Source organism: Nelumbo lutea, chromosome 1 (assembly GCF_056320005.1).
Source record: "Nelumbo lutea isolate HS-2025 chromosome 1, American lotus-T2T, whole genome shotgun sequence".
Classification (NCBI taxonomy): domain Eukaryota; kingdom Viridiplantae; phylum Streptophyta; class Magnoliopsida; order Proteales; family Nelumbonaceae; genus Nelumbo; species Nelumbo lutea.
The window spans coordinates 191335747-191359863 of record NC_142684.1 but is presented as its reverse complement, the minus strand read 5'-3'; the positions used below and the strand labels follow the sequence as shown (position 1 = coordinate 191359863).

Below are 24117 nucleotides of genomic sequence, written 5' to 3'. Positions count from 1 at the left end.
AAGAGTCTGATCCCAACGGATGAGGATAGTAAGAGCCTGATTCCAAATCAATCAAGAAAATCACAATCGGATAGATAACCAAAGCTATCTTTATCTCTTTGTAAAGCTTATCCTGTACAACTGTTAATCTATTTGTACCTGTAATCTGTACACACTATAACATATATATATATATATATATATATATATATATATATATATAATACTTTCAACTCACTGATTATTATCGTGAGTTCATTACAGAAATCTAATTTTCGTTTCATGGTATTAGAGCTAGGATTCAACATGTCAAGCTCAACTTCAACATTCCCCATTGCAACCTGGTCAACCAGCACTATTGTAAATTTGAATCTCCCATCTATGGTAAGTCATTTGGTTTCTATTAAGTTAAACCACACTATCTGTTGTGGAGATCTCAATTTGTTGTTGTGCTCAAAGGCTTTAAAGTTATGACTTATATAGATGGAACCATTACACAACCCATGAAGGTTATTACTAAGAATGGTCAAAGTATTAACAATCCTGATTTCATGTTGTGGGAACAACTGGATCAACTCCTTTTGAGTTGGATCCTCTCCTCTCTTACTAAAGGAGTTTTAGCCCAGGTAATAGGGTATACTACTTCAAAGAGCGTATGGGATGCTCTTGCTCGCATGTTTGCTTCAAGATCGCAGGCACGCATTATGCAACTTAGGTTTGAGTTGACTCATCTGAAGAAAACAAATTTGTCCTAGGTGGAGAGTCAGTTTCAGACTTTGAATTAATACAATTTGTCCTAGGTGGCCTTGGCCCAGATTATGAATCTTTGGTCACTCCGTTGCTATTGCGTGTTGGTGAGTACACTTTTGATTTTATTCAAGCTCTACTCACCAACCATGAACTTTGGTTGGAATACATTCAAACTCTATTTGAATCTTTTCAACCACAAACTAATATGGTTGTTCAAAAAAGATATCAATCTGTTAGGACTGATGACTACAGAAACAAACAAAAGACTTCTAATGGAAAGGGTAAGAAACCAAATCCCTTTCAAGGAGTCAAATGCCAAATATGTCACAAGCTAAACCATACAGCCTACAAGTGTAGAGATAGGTTTGACAATGATTTTCGTCCAGAAAAGAGCTCTCCTGCTACATATACTGCTTCTATAGGACCAGTGATTGACAACAGTTGGTACCTAGATTCAGGTGCCAGTCATCATATGACAGCTGATCTTGCCAATTTGCACTTGCAATCTGAATACTCTGAACCATAACAAATCACTATTGGAAACGGAGAAGGTTTGTCAATTAAACACACTGGGTCTGCTATTATTTCTTCACCATCACATTCCTTTGTTCTGAAAGATATTCTTCATGTACCTCAGATTTGCAAAAACTTGTTGTTAGTATCTAAATTTGCTAAAGATAATAGTTGTTATTTTGAGTTTCACTCAAACAAATTCTTTGTGAAGGATCAGTAGACAAGGAAAGTCATGCTGGAGGGGTGTAGCAGAGATGGTCTCTATGAGTTACAAACGAGAGCAAGTAAAGTATCTAATCCAAGTTCTTCTCTCTCAGCATTTCTAGGTGTTAGAACTTCGATGAATAAATGACATGAGCGGTTGGGTCACCGCACACCTCGCATTGTGAGGCACGTTCTCAACTCCAGCTTGTTGCCAGTATCTACAAATAAAATAATAGATTTTTGTCATACATGCCCTCTTGGCGAAAGCCACAAGTTACCTTTCTCAGTTAGTGAGTCCTTATACAATGCTCCTTTTGACTTACTATTTTATGATGTTTGGGGAGCATCACTTGTAACTTCAGTCCATGGATTTAATTACTATCTTCTCTTTCTTGATGCTCATTCTAGATATCAATGGATTTTTCCACTTGTTAAGAAATCAGATGCTATTGACACCTTTGTCAAATTTAAATTGCAAGTTGAAATTTTATTCAATGCCAAGATAAAATCCATTCAAACAGATGGAGGAGGAGAATTTGTCAAATTTAAATCCTTTTTGAACCAATGTGGCATTTTGCATCGTTTCTCTTGTCCTCACACCTAGTAACAAAATGGGCGTATTGAGAGATGCCATAGGCAAATAGTTAAAATGGGGATAACTTTACTAGGGAAATCTGGTGTCCCTAAGAATTATTAGTGGAAAGCATTTCAGACCTCTGTTTTCATTGCTAATTGACTTCCAACAGAAGTGCTTGCTATGAATTCCCCTTGGGAGGTATTATATCATATTAAACCTAATTATAGCATGTTGAAAGTGTTTGGTTGCACCTGTTATCCTCTTCTTCGACCCTACAATAGGAATAAACTTGAAGCCCGTTCTATTGCGTGTGTATTTATGAGTTATCCTAAAGGCTATAGTGGGTACAAATGTCTCCATCTTTCTACAGGGAGAGTTTTTATTTCACGACATGTTCAGTTTGATGAAGATACATTTTCCTTCAAGTCTCACTGTGCAACTTCAGTCGCTTCTAACTCTTCTTCATCAATAAAGAGCTCTACCACATCTATTGGACCTCCTCCTATTGTTGAAGCTTTACTATGTGATACAGTATCAAGTGATAATATTCATAATTCAGTTGCTTCTCCAATTTCAAGTGATAATGTCCCATCTGTCACACCATCAAGTTGTGATTCAGTTGTTGCCACACCATCAAGTTCTGCTAGTTCTCATTCTAAAGCCAACTCATTCCCCTAAGGTTTTTATTGAAAGTGTTGCCTTTATTCCACAACTTGTCACCAATGCACACCCTATGATTACTCGTGGGAAGGATGGTATTTATAAACCCAAAGCTTATTTTGCCTCTCATCACCCACTAGAAGTCGATGAAGGTGAGCCAACTTGTTTCAGTCAAGCCAACAAAAGTGCACAATGATGAAATGCTATGTTAGCAGAAATTGATGCTTTTCAGCGAAATGGAACTTGGACTCTTGTTCCTCATGCTGATGATATGAATTTCGTTGGATGTAAGTGGGTTTTCAAAACCAAGAGAAACCCAGATGGCTCTATCAACCGTTATAAGGCACGACTTGTGGCCCAAGGTTACAATTAATGACCTGGGATTGACTTTATTGAAACATTTAGTCCAGTTATAAGACCAACAACTATACACATTGCTCTTACCATTGCTTTGTCCAATAGTTGGACTATATGGTAGCTTGATATTCAAAATGCGTTTCTTCATGGAGATCTTGAAGAAAATGTTTACATGAAGCAACCTCCAAGCTTTATTGATCAAAAGTTTCCTACTCATGTCTATCATTTACATAGGTCTCTTTATAGGTTAAAACAAGCTCATCGGGCTTGGTTTCAGAAGCTTAGTACACTCTTACTTCAGGCTGGTTTTTAGGCATCAATAGCAGATACTTCTTTATTTATACTTACATCTCTTTTGTGCATTATGTTTATACTCATCTATGTCGATGAAATCATTATCATTGGTTTAGATTCTACTGTTGTATCAAATCTTATTGCTACCATGAGCACATCCTTTGTTGTTAAGGACTTGGGTCCTTTACATTTAGAAAGCTCACATGGATGGTGCAAAACCTTATGAAACTCCCATGGCATTCACTTGTAAACTTCAATAGCACACTGGAAAAGCTCTTCCAGGTCCCTCTTTATATAAGAGCACTGTGGGTGCTTTGCAGCACTTAACCATAACTCGTCCTGACATAGCCTTTTCTGTCAACAAGGTATGTCAGTACATGCATGCCCCTACTACTGAGCATTGGAGTGCAGTCAAGCGCATACTCAGATATTTGAAGCACACTATTGATTATGGGTTTCGTTTGCTTGTTGCTCCATTGGCTTCTCTTCACCTTCATGCATTCTCAAATGCTGATTGGGCTGGTTGTTTGGATGACAGAAGGTTTTAGGGTGGTTTTTGCATCTATCTAGGCCGCAATTTGATCTCATGGTCCTCTAGAAAGCAAGCTATCGTTTTTCGGTCTAGTACTGAATCTGAATATCAAAGCATAGCTTGTATCTCCTTCGCAAACTTGTTATCCTTCCTATTTCTCCTCTTGTCCTCTGGTGTGATAACCTTGATGCAACATATTTAACTGTAAATCCTATTTTCCATGCTTGCACCAAGCATATAGAGATCGAATACCACTTTGTTTGGGAGCAAGTTGCTCGTAAGGCCTTAGTTGTTCATTTTATCTCTAGTACAGATCAGCCAGTAGACATTTTTACAAAACCACTTAGCTCTTCCCAATTTTCTTTCTTGAGGAACAAGCTAATGGTGCATCATCCCCCCATCTGTGTCTGATCCCAATGGATAAGGATAGTAAGAGTCTAATTCCAAGTCAATCAAATAAATCATAGTTGAAAAGATAACCAAAGCTATCTTTAACTCTTTGTAAAGCTTATCCTGTACAGCTGTTAATCTATCTGTACTTGTAATCTGTACACACTACAACATATATATATATATATATATATATATATATATATATATATATATATATATATATCTGCGCATTTAACCCACACTCACAGTCTCACACATCTAGTAGCAGTCTTCAGTTAAAGCCAAGACATGAGCTTCAAAAGCTGCCTAAGATTTAGTGACATTGATGGAACAAGCCCTTCTACACTTGTTACGGAGGGTTAGGATCTAGCCCAGCTCATCCCTCCCAATACAACCAATGGTTGAATGCCCATCATTTCTCGAAGCATCAAAATTAATCTTGATATAAGAAGCTATTGGAAACTTCCATTTGACCAAGATGGTATTCTTCTTTAAGGCCACTATTGATATTAAGATTGCAGGACTTAAATTCCAGGGCTTCCTCTCTTGTTTTAAATTCCACTAGCTCTCTAAATATTCTATCTTCTATATTTTTCAATATAAACACTCCATTCCACCAATCGAGAACTGATTGATCACCAAACTTAGCCAAAAACACCACCCACCATCCACACTTGTTTGGCAGTCACACATCTTAAGAAAATGTGATTACTGTATTCATTTTCTCCATAAAAATCACAATCCCCATCAACATTCAAACCATTTCGTCTCAAGAACATCTTGGAAGAATTTTTGTTTTGGAAGACCAAATACAAGAAGTATTTTTTTCTTCGGAGGGCACTTTAGTCGAAATTTTGTTTAACTCTTGATGCATCATAGAGGGGTTAGCATCATGCACAACTTGGATCGCATAGGAAGTCTTAATTATAAACTCACCCTTCGGGTCGGGTTTCCAATAGAGAGAGAATCTGCATCTAAAGAGCATTGTCTATGAATCCTATATTTGCATCTTCTACAACTTAGCAATAAAATGATTGATAAATATGCCTAGAAAAAAATGATTGATAAATATGAGTCTTGACTTTGGATGTTTCCTACCATGGTTAGACAAAACCATCCGACTTTCTCTTGATTTTTATATATAAATACCAAATCTTAAAAATATTAAGCCCTTAAATACAAGGTTTTTAAAATCGGATTGGACAGGGAACCATTCTAGGTGCAGTTTCCGGATCGAACGGCCCAGCCTGCTTTGACAAAAAAATTAAAAAAATTAAAAAACAAAAACAACAAAAAATTATTGTCCAGTTCAACGGTTTGATTGCTTGGGTAATCAACAATTTTTGGCCAAAGAAGAGTTTTGGGGTAAATCGAAACTAGTCAAGTGACCGGTTCCCAGTTTTTCCAGTCCGACTGTCCAGTCCGGTCCGATTTTGAAAACCGTGCTTAAATCTTAAACTCTAAACCCTAAACTTTTAAACCCTAACTCTAAACCTTAAATACTAAAAACTTTTTTTTTTATGAAACAAAGAGGTGCTAAAACCTAAACTTTAAACCCTCAAAAGCTTAATCTTGAACCTTAAACATTTTTTTCTTTTGATTTCCTAAACCTTAAATCTTAGACCCTAAACCCCAATCCTAAACCTTAAATAATTCTAAAACCTAAACTCTAAGCCCCCGAACCCTAAAATTTAAGAGTAAAATGCATTTGGTAGGACAAATATCCTCCTCCTAGGTAGGACCCAATATTTTCTCAAGTCTTCATACCACCTAAAAGATAAAGGACTCCAATAGATGAAATGATTAAGATCATTGATATACTCTTTCTCCCTTAGTCTCTGTCTCTCTCTACTGATGTGGACATCTAAATATGCCACCTCAGCTTATTGTTTAATAACTAAATATTCAAGTAGGCGGTCCTACTTATTGCTCTTTTTGAAAAACCTAGCCATATTATTAGGGGTGAGCATTCGGTTTATTCGGTTAAAAACCGAATCGAATAAACCAAAATTTTTAAAATCGAAATTAAAAAAGGAAAACCGAACCGAAAACTGAATTATAAGAAAACCGAAATAATTGAACCGAAATATTCTGTTCGGTTTTCAGTTATTTTGGTTAAAACCGAATTTAATTAAAATATACATAATATTATATATTATAACCTATAATATATATATATATATATATATTTTTTTTATAATATATATTATGAAACTTTATTTCATTATAATACATTATATATACTATATTAATATATAAATATATAGCATATTATATTAAATAATATATTGTATATTATATATTATATATCATATAAAAAATTTTAGTTAATTCAGTCTTTTTGGTTAACCAAATTTTTAAACCTAAAAACCGAAACCGAAAACCAAATTACCTAAAAACCGAATTAACCAAGAACTAAAAAAACCAAACCGAAAAATCCGAAACCAAAATTTTTGGATCGATAATTCGGTTTTAACCGAATAATGCTCACCCCTACATATTATCGAGTGGGCAAAGGACCAAATCAAGAAAGAGACATGCCAAGGCCCACCTCCACCAATGTACATGTCATGACTCAAGAGAATATGGAAAGGTAGGAGCCCTTTCTTTTTGATCATGAAGTATGAATTCCATCTTATCTTTTTCCCTCATCTAATATCTATTGATGTTGATATTGGCATGGAATATTAAGGAAGGCGAAACATGCATGTCGCTTCTATTTATTTAGCTGCCTTTGTTTCGTTTTTCTTTTTCTTTTCTTCTTCTAGTGCTAAATTGGGTGTAAATTCTCTTCTCCCTATACTTCTATTTCAAATAAATAACATACAGCAGGGACCACATTATTTGTATGTCTGTAAGGCTCTGTTTGTTTGCAGTGCAAACTGTTATTTTTATTCTTGTATGATATAAAATTTGCATCTTGTCTTATTTGCATTCATTGGCATTGGCATTGCAAATTTTATATCCTGAAAAATTGATAGTGATTTTACACCATCCTTTTCTAACTTTAATTCTTCCTCTTATTTAAAGTGAGGAGCACAAAATTTTACTTTTTATTTTGTTCCACCCAAGCAAACAACCTCCCTCCTACTTTCATTCTCCTTCACATGAAGTAAAAAGAAGGATCACATCATCTTACTTTTCATTTTACTCCTCACAAACAAACAACACAAAATGAAACCTGAAGCAAAACGAAACGGGAATTCTAACTCATCCCATCTGCACTATCATGGATTTACACCAGTGTAAATTTCAAGAGGATTTCCTCCCTATTCCCAGATAGCTGACTGTGTCTGATCAGTTTTCAGAAGTAGTATTTGGAAAATATGAGATGGACTAGGGCCTGGTAGGTCTATCCCCAAGTCAAACAGCTAGCCATACAAATGATGTAATTCAAAGAAAACCTACTCTGCTGCTGTGTCATCAAAAATCAGTACTTCTTCTTTAGGAGAGAAGAAGCGTTATTTTACTCCCTCCACATCTCTCTGAGAAGTGAGAATGCAAATTTGCAATATATATATGTGGAACTTCATTGTGCACATGATCACATCATGGTGCACTATATATAATAAAACAATAAACAACTTCCTTTTCCGAATCGTAGTCACACATGAAATAAGAAGTTGAGAAGTCGCATTCACACATGCATGCATCAAAATGGATCCCAGTCAGCACCACTTTATCCACCATACAATGACACATCCTATTTATGTCAATCTCTAATACGTGGCTAATAGTTAGCCAACGCAGCACCTAAATGGATAATACAAATGTAATGTCTTCCACACGTGGCACACAAATAACAAATTAAGGAAACCAACTAAGAAGAAGAGTGACGATATACATATATATACCTCAACGTAACTGGGCTGGTCAGTTGAACCAGATCCAGACCGGTTTAATGGATGGTCTAGCGGTTTTGAGGCTGCTGGATGAACCTAGAATTGGGATAAACATGGAAAATTTCACCATAAAGGGGAATGTTTTTGTTGAATATTTCCATTCTTTGCTATGTGGATGAGACTCAGCTCATTTTCAAAAGCTCAAACGGTCACCAAGTGGCAATAAAAAGAGATGAGATGCGAACCTTTTTCCACTTTTCCTTGGGAAAAAAATTAATTATTTATATCCAGTCCTGAATGCTTTTTATGTAGTGGGGCACTTCCAATTTCCAAATTTCAATGATGCTTTGGATTTTTGTTACGGTTGACATCAACCGGACGAGGATGAGAGGAGAATCCATTGATATTGATATGGGCTTTCAATGTCGGAGCCGGTGGGCTATACCTATCACCTGTGCTTTCCATTTATCCAATTTGCTTAGTAAAGCCACTGTGATTAATATATAGCACTTAGCAGATGCAATTATCCAACTACAACGATGGTCGGCTAAAGACCTGAAGTCTTGGATTTTAAAATAACTTGGCAACCTTATTTTAGCCCATCTTCTTTTTTTTTTTTTTTTAACCCAACTCTCTAGGAATCATGAAGTGTGTGTGGGGCCAAAGTTTTTGTCCACTTGGCAACCTTATTTTAGCCCATCTTCTTTTTTTTTTTTTTAACCCAACTCTCTAGGAATCATGAAGTGTGTGTGGGGCCAAAGTTTTTGTCCACTTGGCAACTTTATTTTTAGCCCGCCTCTGTCGCCTCTGTCTCTGTCTGGTGGGCTTGGAATTTGGAGGTTGGAATCATCCGAGGCAATCAAAACCTAACAGTGAAAGATGTGGTGTTTCGTTAACTCTTTTGCCTTTCATCTTTCAACAGCCAAAAGCAAAATCTTGGCTTTATGGTCTTTCGATTCCAGTTTTTGGCTTCAAAGTAATATGTTTTTGCTTATTTGCAGCTCCTATACAGTAAATTATCTTTTATTTGTATAAAATTGTTTCTTGATGATTTTTAACTTTTCAATTAGATTTCTATTTATAAATAAAAATTGTCTTTTTTTAAGCCCTAAGGCAGTATATTCAACAAAGCAAAGTAAAGTTACATCAGGGAGCGATGTCCGAATGGCAAAGTTAGCTAGCCCATGGGCTCTGAGTTTGTAGTTGGATGCCCAGTTCCATGGGCCTGAAATAATTCCTGCCAATTAAAGATAGTAGTCACATGGGAATTGATCCAAGCAACAACTTGAATAGGAGAGAAGACACCATTATCAAAGAATACTTTGTTCCTCGCCGTCCAGATGTACCACATCGTCCTAAGGCCTTTGAGAAGAGAATAGGAATTCTCACCGTTCATTTTATGTGATAAAGTGAATAAGGAAGTGCATATAAGCCAGAATAAGCTAGGCCCAGTCTCACTCACTGTGAGAATGGCTTGGGCCGCAACTTCAGCCATGGTAGGGCTGCAAATGGTAACTATTTATCCAAATTTGAGTTTAAATTTGATTCCGTTAAGGGTGGTCCAAATTCAATCCATTTATAATCGAAATATGGATCCACCCTTCACGGATCTAACATAATCTGATTCAATTCAATATGAATGTACATATTTATATATATATACTTTAGAATTTTCACTCCATCTAGTACTAGTAGTACATTTGGTTCCCATTTATTTTATTTGAATTGTTTTTATTCTTTTGCTACTCTTGATAAAGCACATTTTTATCACCACTTATGCCCATCAGCATGTAGAAGTCAATCCTCACCATGATCAACAATATAGCTTGCTGCTTGCCATGGTTGGTTCAAAAAGGTTGTTCATTCTTTTACTGCTGAGCCTCTATCAAAATTGATCAATTCTACAAAGTTTTGCTACATTTTGATTAGAGCCTTATGGCTGCTGGAGATTTATTTCTGGTTGAAGCTGCTGTTGCTATCATCAATCTCTTCATATATAAGTTGGAGTTTGCAAGTTGAAAATCCTTTCAACCCATATAATCTCTGGCACTACAATTTCTACCCAATGGGCCTTTAGGCTTGTGAGAGTCACTCTATTAAGCTCATCATAAGCCATTAATTTGTTTCATAGATGCCCCACCTGTCAAGGCCACACCAGACCCCAAAGTGCCCATTTTTTATTGGATTTTGTTGAGCCATTGTTGTCTTGTTTCATCCATGGAGGTTGTTCTATTTCAAACTTGGAATGATAAAACAAACATGCCACTTGATATAGAACTAAGACTTGAGTAGGGATGGACAGACCATCGGAAAATTGGAAATGAGATTTGCCCAAACAGAAATCTTGGGCATACCATGTGTCCTACTCCTTGGGCTACCAATGAAACAGGTTCCTGAATAAATAAGATATATTACCCAGAAGAAAAATGAATAAATGGGATATCTCAATGAGAGGGTTTACTTGTCAGTAGCAAAGAAGACATTTTTGGCTGCCCAAGAAAATTACAGCAAAGGGAAAATGTTTCTTCACCAATAGATAAATAATTAAAATAATTTATGGCAATAACCTACATAGATATACACATCAACCACTTTAAGACTTGGGTATAGACCATTCCAGAAGCAAGCTACACCCTTCCCAAAGTACTCGTAATCATTTACATTAGTGTATGTGAATTAAGAGTAGCTTCTTACCCCCAAAAAAAAAACATTTAAGAGTAGCTTTTGATCTAACAACCTACTAATGTAATCTTAATAGATCATTTTGCCAATGTCTTCTTAGAAGTTAACTTTGAATAACAAGGATCACCTACCAGTTTTTAAAACCAAATCCAATCCATAGGAAGCATTAACAGAAGCAGTTGCCTCGTTCTCTACCCAAATACCTCCTCACCACAGACTGGACATGCCTGCAATTGAGCAAAAAGAAAACATGTAAAAACATTAAAGCCCTGGTAAACAAATGGATGAACCTCTATTCAGAAAATGATTGGAAGTTGCAGGAATAGAGATTTAAACATACAAGTGATTAAAAAAACTATGGAATTACATTTGGAATTAATTCAAATAAATTCAGAGTGCACAATGCTACATATCATTATCACAGTATTTTTTCATGTTCAATGCTTGTGTTAATGCTGCAATCATGAAGTTTACATATTTTCCTTAGGAACATTCAAGGTCAAAAAACTTGAATCTTAAGCCTGAGCTGTGGCAAGATTTTTGCATTCACATTATCCAATCCTAAGACTTATTTAGCATCATGGATAAGCTGATGCCCTATCATATTAATAACTTAGGATCTATAGACAAAACAATGTCATTATATGATGGATTATCAAGGACTATAGTGTAATCAGCATTTCTATTTGTTTCTAATCTTTTGTTCTTTCTTAATTTCTAATGAATAAACATTTATTAATTGTATGACATTACAATTGAAGTCCAATTTCTATGTGAAATCTCACTCATCATTACTTTTTTTTGTTCCAATCCAACTTTGATATGTATATATTCTGCACACGTCTAGCAGAAACAGCATGGTGCATTCTTCCATTTCTGTGGGATTTAATTGCAAGTTAATTAAATACCCAAGCAGAAGATTATTATGAGAAAACATATTCATGAACTATGAATATCTAAATAACATATTCAACACCTTGAAAACCTTGCATTATAGGAACTATAAACAAAAAGGGAAATTAATAAAAGTAATCATCAAATATAAGAATGAAAAACATGACAATGATGATATGCCAATCACCCTGCAGTATCTGCTCTACCATGGGAGGACAAAGGTCATGGTACTTGGAAAGGGAAAACATCCTAATTTGCATTGTTTTGTCAACAAGTAAAAGAAATTATTGTGCATAGGCAATGTAAATTACTTTTTTGAGCTTCAACCACACTGTGATGCACTTTGAGTGATATTGGTGCTGGCATGGCAAAATCGTCAACTTTTCTCGGTTTTTGTATTCAATATAACAGATCACACACCTGCGAGCAGGAAAAAATCAGGAGCAAGGAAGAGATATTTTCTTTCTTGAAATATCAACGGAATCAAGCAGAAAAATGCTTTGAACATTTGGTAAGATTTTAAAAGAACCGAATCCTTAAACTTATCCAAATGAAACCTTAATCAACACACTGAAAGATCTCTCACCCAGTTAGAGTTGTATATACTAGAGAAATAGAAAATTAAATTTGACCTCATTCATGGGGAAAATATTTTCACTGTATTCACAACATTGAGAAGCGAAGCACAGTCACTTGATTTTGACCACACATAAGGATATCAGACTCTGCAAATCCCTTGAACAATAATATTCATTAAAAAAAGAAGAAATAGAAATTCTTATTGGTCTACTCAAAGATATGTGTCCCCTAGAATGAAAAGAAAAATTCCATGGTAATGAAAAAAAAAAGAAAAGGATCTTACTGCTCATGCTTGTCTTTTCTTGAGAAAAAACAACCTGTTTTGTATTTGATTGATGGCAAGTAGTCAATAAGCTCTTCTGATAATCCTCTGCTCTCAGTGCCAATTGCTTCTCCTAGAGATTGTAATTCCTGAGAGAGGAAACATGTCCTAACAGATTGATATTATCAACATAAATATAACAGCAGAAAGGATGGTTCCTATCATACAGGTAAATTTTAAAAGAATGTTGTAAGGTGATAGAACAACAATGTTTAGTAAATGATGGATAGTCCACACTTAATAAGTTACGACATACATTAGTTTTGTAATTCCTAGGCAATTTCTATCCAGAACAAATTCAGGAAATTCCTCAATGGACTTTATTAATGGTTTGGTGGGTGAAAATTGAACTACATCTGTAGTATCAAATAAAAAAAAAGGACATTCAAAATCTCGTTCCACTAACATTTTGCAAGGACAACTTGGATGAATGAGCTTTTCTTGAAGTATTTAATATAGTTGATGTAGTCCCAATCTAGTCCTAAGCTTTAGCCTGACTGGACAGGTTCAGCCATCTCCTGGGTCCTAAGCCTTCAAATCCCCCTCACTAAGGGCCAGTGGGCCTCTTAGCATGGCCCATGTTTGAGCCTGATCTTGAAATCAGATTGGAAGAACCTCGAAAATAATATTCCAGGAATGTGCTATAAGATATATGTATATATATATATTTTTTATTTTATTTGTTGTTTTATTAGATAGTTTAGGAGAGATTGAGGAGGATGTTGCTCATAGAATTCGGGCAAGATGAGAAAAATGGAAGGGTACATCCGGAGTTTTATATGGTAGGTGTAATACCACTTTGACTAAAGGAGGATTCTATAAAACAGTTGTAAGGCCAGCCATGTTGTATGCAGCAGAGTGTTGGGCAGTTAATAAACAGCATGCCCAAGAAATGAGTGTGGCAGAAATGCAAATGCTTAGATGGATGAGTGAAACTAGAAAGAACATGGATAGAAATGAAGTCATACGAAGAAACCTAGGTGATAAAATTAGAGAAAGTAGATAGAGATGCTTTGATCATGTACATAGAAGACCATCTACAAAACCTATTAGGAAAGTGATTTGTTACAAGTTGAAGGGAATAGAAGAGCTAGGGGCAGACCGAAAAGGAATTGGATGGAAGTAATAACAAATGACTTAAGTGCTCATAATTTAAATATGGATATAGCACTGAACAGAACAGAATGATGAAACAAGATTTATGTAGCTGAATCCATATAGTTGGGACAAGGCTTAGATGATGATTTTATTAGATAGGTTGACTATAAAGTAAGGTCAGGATTTCTTATCTCTCTATAAATACATGTTATCCCTTTTCTTTTCAAAGTTAATGAGTGAATGAATTTTGAGTGAAATTTTTTTTCTCTGCAATTCTTGGAGTTTGTACACTGAGTAGTCCTCTCTCTCTCTCTCTCTCTCTCTCTCTTGTTAGACAGTTTTGTATGCCCTTAGCTTCAATCTGATTTGATGTACTTTTGTTATTTAGTGGAAATAAATAAAGTGCATATTTGATTCATGTTGTTTGGTTTAATTCTGTGTAAAACCCTAAAACTGGACATTTGTAGAGACTCATGTTAGTTTTAAATGTTCACAGCCGTTAGATAAGTCTGGGGAGATTTATCCTGCCAAGGCTGATACTGGTGTGCCACCAAGTGTTGGGATGGCCTGTCTCAGCCACCAGGGTAAGACCCGAGGCACATGCAGCATGGGATTACTTGAATCCTTGAACCGGACCAGATTTCCAGTATTGCCCTGGACCTTGGAGATAGATGGGCAAAACTGGAAAGTTACACCTGACCCCTAGACTCGATTATGACATTTCACTAGGTGTTGGATCAGGCTGCCTTTGATATGCCATTCAGTGAGATCCTTAGCGGGGATCAAAACTTGGGTATGTTGGGGCAGTTTGAGAATTCATCTGAGTGGGTGATCATAGTGACAGAATCAGCCACTTTGCGGACAAAGAGTAATGATCGGGAATGCACTCTCTCTGATGGAAACCAAACTGCCGGCAGTTGATTTCAATCGTTGGAATTTTGTTTTGCAAAATTAATATATTTATATATATAGATGTACGGTTTCGAATTGTTTGCAAATGGTTTTAATTCCCGGGATCCATGTGAGAGGAGAGTGCGGCACTGTACCTTGCAGCCGAGGGAGAGGTCCTCTCTTGTCGGGCAGTGCTTGATCATTAAGGGCTGAGAGATTAAGTGTAAGACCATTGAGGATAATACCTGATGGGCTAATCTTGCACCTGCCCACAGTCCCTGGGTTTTTATAAGAAGGCTTGGCCCAGGGACCACTTAATGTAAGTGTTGGGCCCATAGGGTCCATATGTGGACTCAAGGGGTTCATTGAGTTTTTCAGTGAATTCGGCTGGGCCTTGTTTTAGAGGCTGGGCCGAACCCATGTGGCTGGTGTGTAGATCAATGCTTGGGTCCCACGCCATACAAAGAAGCCCAACTGGGCAGCAGATTGGAAAGTAATTAGACACTGAACACTTAATGGGCCAAAAGCCTATTTCGAGGTGGGCTGATATGATCACCCATTCATGGGGCGAATTTGAGATTAAAGTTAGTAAAAGGATTGGGCCTTTTAGCCTTATCCACTCTAAGAGACCAAATTCAAATTAGATTTGAATCTGGTAACCTCCTGATAAGATCAGGAGTAAGCTAACTCTATCTACAGAAAGGATTAAGATTATCCCCTATCCAAATACTGATTTGGATTGGGATAACTCCTAAAAAGGAGGTTTCTTAATCAAGAAGAAAGGAGGAGATTTCGAACCACCTTGAAGAGGTATAGGATACCTCCTGCGAATTCAGATCTGATCTGATTCATACTCTCCAGAAAAAGAGAAAAAGCAGTTCAGCCTTTTTCGTTTTTGGAGATCTCCTCCTGCCGCCGCCATCTGCCATTGCAAGATTAGATCTTTGCAGAAAAGAAAGTCAAGAAATCTGTTCTTGACATCAGTCTTGCAAGAAAGACTGAAAAGGATTCAGTGTTTAGTACTTCCAGAGGATTCTTGTGAAGGATCCAGTGTGTAGGACGCACCCTGCTGGTTCTGTTCCATTCACAGCTGTGTCATCTTCAGCAGGAACGGATCTTGGAGTATTCTTTGGGCGTGAACACCAACTTTGGGAGATACTGCTTCTCCGGATCATGTATATTCCTCCCATTTATCTTTTGGTACAGATCTGGTTTGATTATGGTTCAAGTAGGATCCTTGAATATTGTATTCTAAATTTAGGGAATATGATTCCCAGTTGAGAGAAGGTAGGAAATTTTTGAAATTCGCCCACCCATTCCGCAACCTTTATGGCGTCCATTAGATGGATCTTACCATTCTTTCATCTCTCTCTCTCTCTCTCTCTCTCTCTCTCTCTCTTCCTGGTTTTCTTTGCTTTCAATGAAACTTCAAGGTGCCCACAAACCTCATTCCTCAGGAAGTATGCTGAACCAATACTTTTGAAATTATTAGTTTCAAAAAAAAATGTAAAAATGACATAGGTCACTGTATTTCAGGGCAAAACTGCCATAGCTCATATAAGGGATGCTAGCTTAATCACCTCACCTCTGACTTGTTAAGACAAAAGTTGGTATGACAGGAATTTGTCATGTTAAATTAACTTGGAAAGATAGATCTGGTAGTATCCCAAACTATGATATCAGGATACCTGTACAGCCTAATATATGAGTGTCTGGCACAATATATGCCTAAGACAACACTGGAAATGATTGGACACATCTAGATATACTCTATAGCATTTAGATTTTTAAATATGTGAAATGATATATTTTGGTGGCCCTCACAGGGCTTCGTGTTGCAAAATTATTAGGCATTTCATGTCTAGCCATTGAGGGTGCTTCTGCCAATACTATAAGATGGCTAAAGGAAAAAGATGGAGGGGCTTGGAGATTAGCGCATTTTCTGGCAGAAGCTTAGAGACATTGGACTCAATGAATGTGAAGTTGAGTTGGAGCCCGAGGAAACAAAACTCTCTAGCAGATGGTCTAGCTAAATCTGGTGCTCATAGAGATTTCTTGTTTAGTGACAGGTTTCTGCCTCTGTAATTTCTGCTTTCTTTGCTTTGCTTCTTGATGTACATCTTCTCATTCAATAAAATCAAAGTTACTTTTTCTGAAAAAAAAAGGATCAGTATATATTGGATATATAATTAAATATGGGAAGGCATAAGCCTTCAGAAATGACATGTAACTTCAAAACTAGATATAGAAGCATGATATAAGCATATCATATGGGATCCTCATCCCCGTATTGCTGTCCAGAATTTTAGGGTATAGAGATCCCCATATTGATGACCATTTCAGTATCCATATCTGGGTATCATAGACCCCAAAATTGCATAAACAGTGCAAAAGAATTGTGATGAAAAATAAACATATTCAGGTATTGATGACTTATCCATGGCACCACAAGCCTAATGGAAAGTGTTAATTCATTAACAAACTCACCTCATATGCCATGTTATCTGGGTCCACATTATCTTGTCTCAAAGCCTGTTGTTCAGCACAGGGAAAACTTTGGTTCATATATGTGAGTCACCATGAACTTTAAAAATGTAACCAAACAGCAGTTAATAGAACAATTATATGATAGATTACCAGTGCAGTGGAGTTTGCCACGGGATTTTCTTCTCTATGGACTGCAGAAGATAAAATAGCTATTATTTTTTTTAATCACTGACACACACACACACAAATCCCCCCTAAAAGAGCCACTACAAATATAACATACATCTCTCATATTTAATGCATCCAAGTTGCTGGAATGGACGAGCAAATTCATGAAGAAAAGGGTATTTGAGAAGCATTAAAAGCTAAAGTATGATTATCTTTGTTTTTTTATTGGTCACAGTCAGAAGTTTTATTAGATAGTATAGAAAAAGAATTATGTACAAGAAAAGTGCCGAGCACCCTGTTTTGGCCTATCCCCTAGCCACCCAACTTCTTTTGTATGCAGTTATTTTCACACTATATATTCCCCATCCGTCCCCAAAACAAATTTTCTGAATTAACCACCTTTTTTTCCCATAGCATCAGCCAGACCATTGGTTGATCTATATGTCCAGTGATGTGAATCTCCATGTCCCTTGTCATCTCACTTATTTCGATCATAATATTTCTGCATGGCTATGGGAATCATACCTCCTGTTTCAGACAGTGAACCACCACTTTGGAGTTTCCTCCCACTACCAACCTTGCGTAGTTTAAATATTCTGCTAGCCTCAATCCTTGTAGTGTTTCCAATATTTCCACCCATGTGGAATTTCCATGACCCACCAGGCCTGAAAATAAAGTATGATTACCTTTTCAAGAACCACATCTCTTAAGGGGTTAAATTATTAAGGTGTTTATCTCAGCATGACTTTTTTCTTGTATTTGACAAGTAAAGAAGATTGATAAAGAGAATACTTAAAGGATGGTAATAACAAGAGGATCTGTTAAAATCACAAAAGAGAGTGAAGGCTACAGAGGTACTACATGTATGCTGTTAATGTAATGAATTCTTTAGAAAACATGATACAATAAATGCACCCATTGATTTGGTGAAATTTTCAGGCTCTAATAGGTTAAGGAAAATGCCAAAATGAAGTATATCCATGGAAGCTCAAAACTAATGGGTTTGACCATGCCATTTGTTGGCAAAATACTTTTGTTGCATCATAGTTGCTTAAAGCTTAAAGCTGAAGTTATCAAAAGATCTTGGAATTTAGCATTACTACACATGAACAACAATAAAGACTAAGGAGTACACACTTCGATATTCAAATATTTTCTTTAAATTTCTTCTCTTACTACACTTTATACTTTTTATTCAATACAATATTTGTTTATCATCATGTCCTCATGATGTGATTTTTGGAAGTTACCATGCCAGACACTTTTGGGTACCTAAATACTTGGCACCCTGCCACATGTGGGTTGTAGTGAGGAATGACCTAAGAACTTATGATCTTACAGAGTGAGAAGGTGGATTATGGTAAGTTTAGCTGATTGCATATAGTCCTGTTAAGGCTTAGTTGAGATGAATACAAGAGAACCTCCGTAAACCCTATCAGAAAGGCCCAAGATGGCAATCTTTCCTTGTTGTCCTTGTTAATTGTTCAATTGATTGGTGACATTAGCAGAATAAAATTTAATAAGGAATTCTGCATAGTCTAGGGGTTCCACTCTTTTATCTAGAAGACAGAAAGGTACTAAAAGTGAGACAAATAGCCCTTGTTGCTTGCTATTTGGTTTTCATCATTAAAGACAATTTACTGCAAGAAACAAAATCTTCAAGCATGAGAAACAAACAACACAGATTAGACAAATTGAGGAAACCTTCCAATGGCTTATATCCAAAAATAACGAAGTGAAGAAACCTCTATAATTGAAAAAAAAAATGAGAAATTTGCAAGCAATTAGGAATTCAACAGTTTCATCTAAATCATCTATAGTATAAAATCTGTAGAAGAAAAAAATGATTAACCAGAAGCCATTTTAAGCAACATAAGGGCTCAAAGAGAAGTCATCAATTTATGAACCAAAGGTTGAGAATAGAACAGGAGAAGCTTCTTGTGGGTAAAGATGTTTGGACTTTGGAGCCAGCTGTTATGGATAAATATAAATGAATTATTTATTCTTGGGCTTCTATCTAAGAGGAATTGGGGCCCTGCACTTAAGAACTGCTCAAGTGATTGGAAAAGAGTCATTTTTCTTCAAATGCTGAACAGTTGTATATGGTGTACATGAATCAGTGTGAATAAAGAATGTAATCCTTTTATATTTCTCTATCTCTACCAGACCTTTACTATAGATCCAATTATAATTTAGCTATTAGAAGGGAAAAAAATAATGAAACTGACATCAGCTGCTGCGGTTGCGAAAATTCCAATTATTAATCCCCAGAAGCAGCAGCAATTGGAAGCATGAAATCCAGGTCTACATAGGTATGGTAACACGATTTTTTGGCATAATACAACTGATAAAATAGAGGAATAAAAAAAAAAATCGGGCATTGAGAAACTATTTCATCAAATAGAACAGTTGGGTGGGAATTCTTCCTCCATACCAGTTTCTGTTTCAGTAGTTTCATCTAAGGAGGCAGCAAGAAGCTGGTGGTCCTCTAGCACCTGCAAGGTTCTAGCTAAAGCTTCATCCAAAGCTAATTGTGACTCAATGACCCCAACACGCGAGGATTCTCCCTCCTCAGCACCTTGATCATGATGGGGCTCAGAATTATTAATTGCAGAAGCACTTGCTCTGTCCTTATTTTCTGTTTGGAGTGACTGATACACAGTTTCCTACACCATAATTAGTTACCATTTCTCATTAACCCCTTCAATTAGTAAAGGATCATTAATACCAACAATTCGTATTGCCCTGCTATTAATATATAGCTTTGCAAAATTCTTGGTTACCTGATGGAAGAGCTCATCGAGAGAGAGACCGCTGTTTTCAAGGTAGTACCCTTCGAAATTCTCTACTATGCCCGTAACGCCGGAATTTACGTAATGGACATCCACCTGCCGAGTCCCCATTGTTTCAAAGGTGACCTTCATGCAGATTTCTCCCGCCGGGAACCACAGTCACAGGCACAGAGCCCTTTGTTCCTTCCAGATGGAGATAACCTTCAACCCTCTAATCTCCTTCACTGTTTATCAGCCTGCAAGTATCAGTCCACCACGGCTAAAAATATAGGTAAAAATAAATAAATAAACTGCAAATTCCAAAAAGATTAAAGATTCATCAATTAGGAAAGCAACCATTCTAGCTTGTTACCACCTAATCATCTCTGGTTTTTTCTTGATTGGTGGACTTGATTTCCACGCAACGCAACTTTTTTGTCTTCTTATTAGGCACAGACTGGACTGACCAAGTCATGAATGGAGATGGCTTCGTCATCTATGATTGAAATAAGATGACTGAGACACAGACTGACTGAGATGCATAATATCATTCTCTACAAGAATCATGGTGAATAAGTTGGGAATAAATTTATCCAAAATTCCTTGTCATGTAACTATCCATTCAAATCCATTAACACGACTACAAGTAGAAGCCAATATTCTTCTTTACTTTTACCTAACAAAGAGGAGTTGCCTGCAAATTATATGAAAAGATAAACCATGTCCAAAATACATAGAGAAAACCAAATGTAAAAAAGAAAATTTAAATGGGTTTGTTCACTTGAAGAGAGAAAACGAAAATTGACTGTAGATTCCATGAAGATGATCCAGTGGGTAATAGGTTGTCTACTACCACTCGTCTACTCCCTTGCCTTGCCTGTCAATTCTAAGCCGAGTTATGATTATGGAGTAGTGGTTAATAATTTAATGCATGGAGTGGTGACAAAAGACAACGGTGGCGGGCCACTGGACTGGACTTTTGAAGAATGTATCAAAATCTAATCTCCTTTTTGGCCTTCCTCCTCTCTCACGATGTTTTCATCTTACTGGGTAAAGTAAAGGATGAGAAAAAGTAAGAAAAAATGTTTTCATGGTGAAGTAGATTACAATTGACGACGGCAGCTTCGCAGTTGGGAATGAAGTATGAACTATCTATCAACTATGTAGGGATGAGGGTCACATGCATACACTACACTGATGTCACGGAATTGGAATTGGAGGTATATAAGTAAAGATGATTAAGACCACATAATTCCATAAAATTAATAACTCTTTTCTTTTCCTCTGCAGACTTCCTAAATTCTAATGCGACCAGTCTGTGGACCTTTTGAGTTAACAACCCGTCATGGCGTCATCAACCCCACCTCCTTTCCACGTTCAATAGAAAAGCAATGGCGGTGTGTAAAGATTTCCATCGAAGGATTTTGGTACTAATGTAGTGTTGTTAGCTTAATTTAAGCCTTGCATAATTAAAATATCTCTCTCTCTCTACAGCTGTCCAGCGGACATGGCTCCCCATCGAGATATCAGTGAATGAAATCCAAAAAGAAAAAACAGGGGCCATAAATTGTGTTTGGGGATGCCTCACCTACACTTTTAATTTGTTGTTTGTCTAGCCCACACCTCAAACAACGATACAATCCACTCGTTATCGCGGCTGCAATCAAAAACTCTCCACATTCTATCAAAGCTGGGGCATCCAGTAAGCTTTCGTATTACTAAGTCATATTGTTGTCTTGTGTAACTTGAGTGCAGATAGTTTAATTGGGTTTTGTTCCTATTTCCTGCCTCAAGAACCGATGAGAGATACCCTCAGTTGATTGAACAATTTCGGGCTTCGAATCTTTCAACCTATTGAGGTTGCTGCTGCTAGTGGGGTGGGACGGAAGGGTCTGCACTTGAGGCTGGGGGCGCTATGGACGATGATGCAGATGCAGAGGTCATGGAAATTAATGAAGAGTACTGTGAATCAGTTCCCCAGATTGGAGATGATGGTTGCCGGTTGGTCGATCTCTAAACAGCCTAAAACCAGAATGGCAGAATTAAAGATCGAAGGTTTGGATTTGAAATAGAAAAAATTAAAAAAAAAATGGTATATTTGAAAGGGAGGTTGGATTACCTTCGTCCGTGGTGGCCATTCGGGGAAGATTATTTTTTACTATATTGACTATTTTATTTTGGCAGAAGGATAATATTGACTATTGAGGCCCAATAGATGGGGAAAAACTTTTGGCTGTTTCCCCCAACAGCAGAATGCCACGTTTGCATAGAGTGGAGTAAAATAGTAATTGCGTGCCATGGGTATTTGATATTGATGGTAATGAATGATTATACTTTTATATCTCAGGCATAAATGAAAGTTTATATATTATTCAAGTCCTACGATAATTATATAATACATAAACACAAAATGCCAAGATCTAAATTTTATAATATATATATAATGTTACTTGCAAATGCATCAGATTAAAACACTAGTGCACCAAATCAATGATAAAATTACATATACCAACATTATATGCAAATTAATACAGTTCATCCCAATGAAACACAAAATTTATGGAGAATAGGAGATGTCACTCTTAACCGATCTCCTCTTTTGTAATAACATAAAACCTACGAAAATAATTATTATTAATGGTTAGAAGTAAACAAAGCTATTATGCTAATTTACACAAGTAATAATTGAATAGCAGAAGTTATTATCTAAGATGACTATTAAATGACTTACATTTAAGCCTAAAAACATTTTCTTCTTACTTTTTAACTAAGAGGAGATAAAGAAATTAATTGGAAGAAAAATTTATCAACCAACCACTAAAGTAACATGTATGCAAACACCTTCTAGGCATGTTAAGCACCTCCACACATTTATCCAAGAATAAAACAATCGAACAATTTATAATGTGTCATAGTGTTGCATACGACTTAGGGCATAAGTTGTAAGTCCTACTTAACAACCGCACTCATGATAACATACAGTCTTAGTGGCCAAATGCCCTCAGAAGACCTAGGCCTAATTGATTAATATGTTCGGGGCCCATGGAATGAAATTTTTATATTTTAATTTTTTCTGTAATTTATGGTTTTCTTTGTTTTTTGTAATTTTTGTTATTTTTCATCAATTCTTATGATTTTCTACAAATTTTTTTGTGTATTTCTTTGTTTTTTTTTTTGTAATTTATATTATTTTCTTCATTTTCTATGTTTTTTATAATTATTTTGTAATTTTTATTTTTTCTTCAATTTATGTTATTTTCTACATTTTATATCTTTATTTATATATTGTGTATTTTTTATAGTTATATTTTTCTAGAATTTACGTATTATGTGAAAAAATTAATGGATTGGGCAGGTTGGGTTGGGTTATGGTAGGTTTGGGTTGAACCCAAAATGGGTCATTAGTGGGTTGATAGGTCAAGTGGGTTGGGTTGAAGCTCAACCCAAACCTAAGTACCTAACCCACCCGATTTCCTTTTAGAAAAGACAATGTTTTTTTTTTTTGGGCCAACAACTATCGTGCACCCTCATATAGAATTGGGATGTCAGAATAACAAAAAAACTAAGGGATAGAATTAATATGAAAAATCAAGGTCTTTCGACCACACTAACTGAATCATTCTCATTTTTTATATATGGTAGTAGATATAAATTTTTATTTTATTCTACAATTTTTGTTCATTTTTCTATAATTTATGATTTTTCTTTATTTTTTTGTAATTTATTTTTTTCTTCAATTTTTATGATTTTCTATATTTTTTATAAAATTTCTCTCTATTTCTTTATTTTTTGTAATTTATATTCTTTTCTTCATTTTATGTGTTTTTTCATAATGATTTTGCAATGACATATATACAATGGGAAAAAATAGAAAGTTGAGGGTAAAGTTGGAAAGTAAAATCAGGGTGTTTTGACCAAACCAATTGCAACACTTGTTTTTTAGTATGGTATAAAAATTTCTATTCTTTCTATATTTTGGTAAATTTTCTATGTATTTCTTTGCCTTTTTTGTAATTTATATTATTTTCTTCATTTTATGTTTTTCATAATTATTTTGCAATGATAATATATACAATGGGGAAAAATAGAAAGCCGAGGGTAAAGTTGGAAATTAAAATTAGGGT

At 35.9% G+C, this 24117-nt stretch overlaps 1 protein-coding gene across 17 annotated transcripts; it reads right to left on the bottom strand.

Annotated features, from left to right (window-relative positions):
• Window positions 1-10607: 10607 nt before the first annotated feature.
• LOC148880042 (uncharacterized) lies at window positions 10608-22125 on the bottom strand. Of its 17 annotated transcripts, none has more exons than XR_016104447.1 (9): window positions 21582-22058; window positions 20006-20250; window positions 19657-19888; window positions 17205-17245; window positions 17055-17099; window positions 12540-12667; window positions 12310-12402; window positions 11989-12097; window positions 10608-11010 (listed from the first exon to the last, which is right to left on the bottom strand). XR_016104447.1 is itself a non-coding variant. In XM_088961847.1 (8 exons), exons 2-8 carry the CDS (start codon window positions 20144-20146, stop codon window positions 10975-10977), a joined length of 732 nt encoding a protein of 243 aa, XP_088817973.1. In that variant the 5' UTR covers window positions 20147-20250; window positions 21582-22125; the 3' UTR covers window positions 10608-10974. The 17 variants fall into 17 exon arrangements, 8 of the variants coding, with proteins under 8 accessions (XP_088817973.1, XP_088817970.1, XP_088817971.1 ...); XR_016104442.1 differs by having other exon boundaries at window positions 12310-12412; window positions 21582-21914; XR_016104441.1 differs by lacking the exon at window positions 21582-22058 and adding an exon at window positions 20367-21184 and having other exon boundaries at window positions 12310-12412.
• Between the last annotated feature and the right edge of the window lie 1992 nt (window positions 22126-24117).

Excerpts from the sequence above, each read along its gene's own strand:
- LOC148880042 (XM_088961847.1), bottom strand. The coding sequence starts at position 20,146 with ATGAAGGTCACCTTTGAAACAATGGGGACTCGGCAGGTGGATGTCCAT. Across the intron at positions 12,668-17,054 it reads CAGATAACATGGCATATGAG|GAATTACAATCTCTAGGAGA; the intron begins GTGAGTTTGTTA and ends TTCCTCTCTCAG. Across the intron at positions 11,011-11,988 it reads TGTGGTTGAAGCTCAAAAAA|GCATGTCCAGTCTGTGGTGA; the intron begins GTAATTTACATT and ends GCTCAATTGCAG.